The sequence below is a fragment of the Gossypium hirsutum genome, chromosome A10 (genome assembly GCF_007990345.1).
Source record: "Gossypium hirsutum isolate 1008001.06 chromosome A10, Gossypium_hirsutum_v2.1, whole genome shotgun sequence".
Lineage (NCBI taxonomy): Eukaryota > Viridiplantae > Streptophyta > Magnoliopsida > Malvales > Malvaceae > Gossypium > Gossypium hirsutum.
The window spans coordinates 107,502,824-107,508,963 of NC_053433.1; the positions used below are offsets into that span (position 1 = coordinate 107,502,824).

General features: G+C 30.7%; 1 protein-coding gene across 1 annotated transcript; it reads left to right on the forward strand.

Annotated features, from left to right (window-relative positions):
* Positions 1 to 2,051: 2,051 nt before the first annotated feature.
* On the forward strand, positions 2,052 to 3,756 carry LOC107915561 (polygalacturonase). The gene is made up of 4 exons (XM_041077999.1): positions 2,052 to 2,570; positions 2,702 to 2,991; positions 3,131 to 3,359; positions 3,455 to 3,756. Exons 1-4 carry the CDS (start codon positions 2,118 to 2,120, stop codon positions 3,671 to 3,673), a joined length of 1,191 nt encoding a protein of 396 aa, XP_040933933.1. The 5' UTR covers positions 2,052 to 2,117; the 3' UTR covers positions 3,674 to 3,756.
* The last annotated feature ends 2,384 nt before the right edge of the window (positions 3,757 to 6,140 follow it).

A 6,140-nucleotide genomic window follows, 5' to 3' on the forward strand; every position in this document is an offset into this window, starting at 1 on the left:
AAGCAACTCTAATTCAACATAATTTTAATAGGTTTACTTCACATTTATCAATAGTTAAACTAATAAATCATTTAATAAAATCATACATAAGCATTTATAGTATATAATGATCTATTTCTTCTAATTACAGGATCATGATAAGTTAATTTCGGAGTTAGGAATTGAATACAAACTCAAATGTCAAATTTCAAGTTTATGTCTCAAGACAAATATCTTTATGTCTCGAGACAAGTAATAAATTATTTTAAAATTTTTAACTTTGAGGTTAAAGTGTCTTGAGACTATGTCTCGAGACCAACCTCCCCGGTTTTCTTATTTTTGCTTTTAAATATTCATATCTTCCGTCAATCAAGCTATAAATCTTACATTTCATCCAAACAAAATAATATAACATATTCAATACTGTACTAAGTAGATTTATATTTGGATAATCCTATTATAAAAAATAATCTTACATTCATTAAATAAAAAAAACCTCTTAACCTAAAATAGAATTGAAACTTATAATTTTATCATATTTATTATTTTTAAAAATAAAAATTCTGATATATCTTAAAAAAAATTGCACCATAAAAGATTTGAAATCATTTTGTTTTTGGGTAATGCATCATTCAATCTTGTTGGCCACAGTAGTTTAATCACAACTTTGAGCCACAATTTTAGGCATTTTCCTTTATGTTATTGGCAGTAATAATTGTCTCATCATCACCAAAAACAATTGAGAAGATCGAAAACTGATTTTAACTATAGTGGTGAATTTGGTTTAGGTTATTATTTAATTTATTTATTTGATATAAATTTTAAATTATAAGATAAAAATCGTAAATGTCAAAATCAAACTAAATTTAATATTTATTTTTATAATATAAAAATAAATATGATATAAATTCATAAAAATAGCTTTAAAAAGTAATTATAGTATAATCAAAGTACAATATAAATACATATTGGAATAGTTATAAAGATCAAATTATTATAGTACAAATGAGTTGTCTGAGTAATCATGCAGTAGAATCAACTAACTGGATGTGTCAGATTAAAACTGGCAAGCTGAACTAACTTGATTAAAACTTATACATGACAATTACATATGATGAAACTCAAAGATCTATATATATAATTGCTCATGGTAGATATTGAGTTTGATGAAACTCAAAGATCTGTATATATAATTGCTCATGGTAGATATTGAGTTTAAGTATGCAAGACCTAGTGCTTCCACTTTTTTCAACTATGCCAAAGCATGATTGGCAAGTAAAGCCGTTCTAATTAATTTAAAAATTAATGTATTGTCGATTGAGTGTTAACTCGATTAGCATGGGTATTGTTGTCAATTCAAGAGGATATGAGTTTGAGTGCGTTGAAACACATTATCTTCTTATTTATGAGTTAGGAGGGACTATAGGTAGTATTAAATATTGTGTCAATAAGAGCAAATATAGTAAATATTATTTTTTAGGATAATCTTTAATGTGGTATGGAATTTTAATTATTTTACATGTGATTTCATAATTTTATGAGGACGAAAGCAAACCGTTCATCGGGTATCTACTCGTTTAGCATTGCTTCAAACACAACTTTGCAATGGCTTAATTTCAGGGCAATCTCCAAATAATGTGTAGAACACATGCTTCCGATCCTGTGTTCATATTGATAACAAGTTCCTTTGATCCCTTAATTTATACAAAAACTAAAGTTGATTGATTCCAACACAATTCATTACAATGTGACTGCGCTGTACTTTGAGATGAACCTCAATTCTCTTGCGCTGTACTTTGAGATGAACCTCAATTCTCTTCTTTTACATATTTTAAGTCTTTGGAGAATTGGAATCCAAGTCATCTGTTCTAAGTTCACTGTATTTCATTCAAATCACTCTGAATGGGAGGAGCCTTTAGACGCCATTGCAGCTTCCTTCAATCCTACACTTGTTTTTAACATTTACACTGTTTTTTTTAATGTCCCTTTATCCAAAGCAAAACCGTACACTTTCCCTAGTATAAATATACACTTTCTCTTAAACTTCTCATTTATCAATCATCTTCTTTCCCTGAATTTTCTCTACATTTACACACAGTTGTTGCAGTTTTCTCTCGAGCCAAACACTGTTGAAAACGATGAAGCTTTCTGGTTGTAATTTACCTGGAATTATTGTGATGGTCTTTGTTATGCTAAGTTCAAGTTCAACATCTGCGATTACAAACTTTAATGTCTTAAACTTTGGGGCTATCCCGACTGGTAGAACCGATTCAGCGGACAGTTTCCTCAAGGCATGGAATGCAGCCTGTGGCACGGCAGACTCGACCTTCATATATGTGCCCAAAGGACGGTATTTGGTTGGTCCATTGGCTTTTAAAGGCCAATGCAAAAGCTCTCAGATCATTATAAGAATCGATGGCACAATTGTGGCTCCTTTGGATTATGGAGTGCTGGGAAAATCGAATAATTGGTTCAGCTTTGAAGATGTGAGCGGTGTTTCTATAATTGGTCGAGGTACATTTGATGCTAAAGGACCTTCTCTTTGGGCCTGCAAAGCTTCCAACTCCAACTCATGTCCTTCCGGGGCCACGGTATTATTTTCTTCCACTTTCTTTGAGTCTAATTCTGAGCTAAATAGTAAACATTAATCTTTTCTCCACCGTTATATGGTAAATGTTTTGTAAATAGACTTACTAATATTGTTCAATTTGTGTGAAAACAGACACTGAGTTTTACCAAATCCAACAACATCAGGATCAATGGATTAACGTCTTTAAATAGCCAAATGTTTCATATTGTGATCAATGGATGCCAAAATGTGCACCTCGAAGGAGTTAAGATCGTCGCTGCTGGTAATAGTCCCAACACTGATGGCATCCATGTCCAATTATCGAGAAATGTGGAAATTTTAAGCACTTCCATTAAAACTGGAGATGATTGCATCTCGATTGGTTCTGGCACTGAAAATTTATGGATTGAACAAGTCACTTGTGGTCCTGGTCATGGCATCAGGTATGATAAATTAATTAAATTCCATTGTTACTTTTACGAAGCAATGTGTTTATTATTAACTTATACATACTAGTTGGTTTTTAAAGGCACAATTTTATTATTTATAATTTCTTTATGTTGCTTAATTTTAACTTTCCAGCATTGGAAGTTTGGCAAAGGATTTGGAAGAGGAAGGAGTCCAAAATGTTACGGTCAAAAAGACAATTTTTTCCAACACTCAAAATGGGTTAAGGATCAAATCATGGGCTAGGCCTAGTAACGGATATGTTCAAGGGATACGATTTATAGATTCCGTGATGAAAAATGTTCAAAATCCTATTGTGATTGATCAAAATTATTGTCCTCGCAATGAAAATTGCCCGGGTCAGGTATTACAAAGTTCCAACTACTACTTAATTACTTCTTTAAATTTTTTCATGCTTTTTCCTTAATTTCTTTACTTTTTTTTGTTTGATGATTATAGGTTTCGGGAATAAAGATTAATGATATCGTGTATGAAGATATAAGAGGAACATCATCGACACCCATAGCTATAAAATTCGATTGTAGTGTCAAAAACCCGTGCACTGAAATAAAATTGCAAAATGTGAATTTGACATATTTGAACAAAACAGCTCAATCATTTTGTAGCAATGTGGTTGGAAAAGCAATTGATTTAGTTCGACCAAACAGTTGTTTGTAAATCATGGATTCTAGATTTACTCATTTGTTTAGTTTTTGGCATATTGATTGTATATTGAAATTATCAGCATTTAAGCTATTTAGCCTTTGTACCCATAGCCAATGCTGCTCACTTGTATTAAATGTTATATTTTTAATTCACTTCTATATATTATTGGTTTTATCAATGTGCTCATGACTCGAAATAGATGTGTTTGTATGAAGAAAATGTATAGTAGTTCAACATTCATTCAGTTTGAAACATAAGTTTAAATTTTTTTTCAAATGATATATATTTATAAATGATTAAGCTAATTAATTTAAATTCGCTTATATTATTTTTTTCTCAATATGTTTTATTTAATATTAAATAAGTTTATGATATTTTTATATTTTAAAACTTTAAACATATATAACTTAATACGTTTTTACATTACAATAATTTTAAAAAAAAATTGTAGGAAATTCTTTGGTTAAGAAGAGGAGATATTATTGTTGAAAACAATTGGTTTTTGCAAGTTATAAACAAGTAGTTATAACTGGGCTAATAACATTTGAAGAGCAACAATACAAAAGCAATTGGTTACACAATTTGATAATCACTTATGTTTGTGAGACCTTGTTTAGAGAGTCAATCACTATATTTAACATTGTATGAAGACCTACCACTCACCAGTGTAGCTACCTCAAACTTGCACTAAAGATTTAGATCACTTTCTACTAAATTCTCTCCTCCCAAAAAAAAAACCTAGATAAATTTCTCGCACATATATACACATTTTTGGACTTGTTGATATACAAATCAATTACGATAATAGTCCCCACCAAAGTGTCTACAAAATAGGATTAATAATATCTTAATAAAGTCTATGAAAATTTAAATATCTTCAAGATAAGTCTTTAAGTCATTTGGGCCAATCTCCTCAAAACAGGGGATCTGGTTTGCCTGATTTAGATCTATCCAATATTCAATGATTTGTTTCTTTATGAGATTGATTTTCATAGATGGGCCAACACACGTACATGAGATTAAAAAAGGTTATGGCCCAACTGTTTTGGTTCAAAAGATTGCCAACTCTAATAATAAGACGAGTTATGTAGCAGTTAGAGACACGATTATAATTGCTATTGTAACTGCTCTCATAACAACACCAACAATTAGAAATTATAAAAACGAGATGTTATGGAGAAATGATATATGAAGAAGAAGATTGAAGCAAACTTTGAAGAACAAGTACGGTAACAGATGGTTGTTGTTAGAGCTAAGATTGTCCAACAATGTTTGCTTAGTTACTTGGTAAGTCAAGATACGAGACAACCTAGGCATATTTATATGTTAGCCTTGGACGTTCTCATTCCAATATTCAAAGTTGAAATTAAAGAGGTTGTACATATGAAGAGTTTGAGTATTTGGAAGAGATTGAATTCGTCTAGGGTTTCTGATGAGAAATTTCTCAATCTCAAAGGCATATATCATGGTTAATTTTAAAGAGATTAATTCTACTTTATCTCCTAATTATTTTATTGAAGAAGAGTAGTTTATATTGGACTATGATGATCAAATAGGTTGTCATATTAAGCCTATAAATAGGCAACCAATACGCATGGAAGATGCATCGATTTAAGGGAGTGCTGTACTCATTTGATTAACTTATCTTTGTTATTTTCCCTTGTATTTTCGCACTCTCTTAATAGGCTTTCTTTGTGAGAGATTGAACCTTTCTATGTGAGGTTTTTAGGGTGAGTAATTTGTAACAATTGGGGTTGGGGTTGGGGTTGGTGTTGGGGTTGGAACTACTTCTTTGTGTAAGAGTAGATTGGTTTAAACCAATAAGTGATCCAAAAAATTGTTGGAATAAGAATCATTCACTGAACAAGGCACCGCAGAGTAAGATTGTTTCCGAACTACGTTAATAACCAATTGTGTGCAAATCTCTTCCTACCTTCTTTGATTTTCGTATTTGTTTCATTTTTTGTTCAATCCTATGACTGAACACTACTTGGATATCTAAGTTAAACTTATAACAAACTTACGTATTTTTTTAGTTGTGATAAAAGTGATGACTAGATAAAAAGGGTAAAAACTATGTTGGTTGTAGCTTTTGTAAAGAGAAAATTGTTGAGTGTTTATCTACTTAAGTTTGCCAAAAGTCCCAAAGGTTTCAACTAAAGTGTTTGAACCCTTATTTATAGCCTCCCAAAGCAGTTATAAAAGAGCAGTTATTAAGGAAGTGGGGCAAACATTCTGCAAATAATAGATAGTATGTTTACTTTTTAACATGCTAGATCCAAGCTGTGCATGTGTTAATATATTTCATGTTATATTCAAAGATGTAATAATCTATATGATAGTGATACTTAATTTGTAACATTTGAAGATTAGGGAACAATTAAAGTTTAGGCTATAATTTGGAAAAGTTTAATAAATTTAACCCGTAAAATAATTAAAATATACTACAAAACATGAGACGAAAAATATCAATACAAAA

Excerpts from the sequence above, each read along its gene's own strand:
- LOC107915561 (XM_041077999.1), top strand. The coding sequence starts at position 2,118 with ATGAAGCTTTCTGGTTGTAATTTACCTGGAATTATTGTGATGGTCTTT. Across the intron at positions 2,992-3,130 it reads GGTCCTGGTCATGGCATCAG|CATTGGAAGTTTGGCAAAGG; the intron begins GTATGATAAATT and ends TTAACTTTCCAG. Across the intron at positions 3,360-3,454 it reads ATGAAAATTGCCCGGGTCAG|GTTTCGGGAATAAAGATTAA; the intron begins GTATTACAAAGT and ends TGATGATTATAG.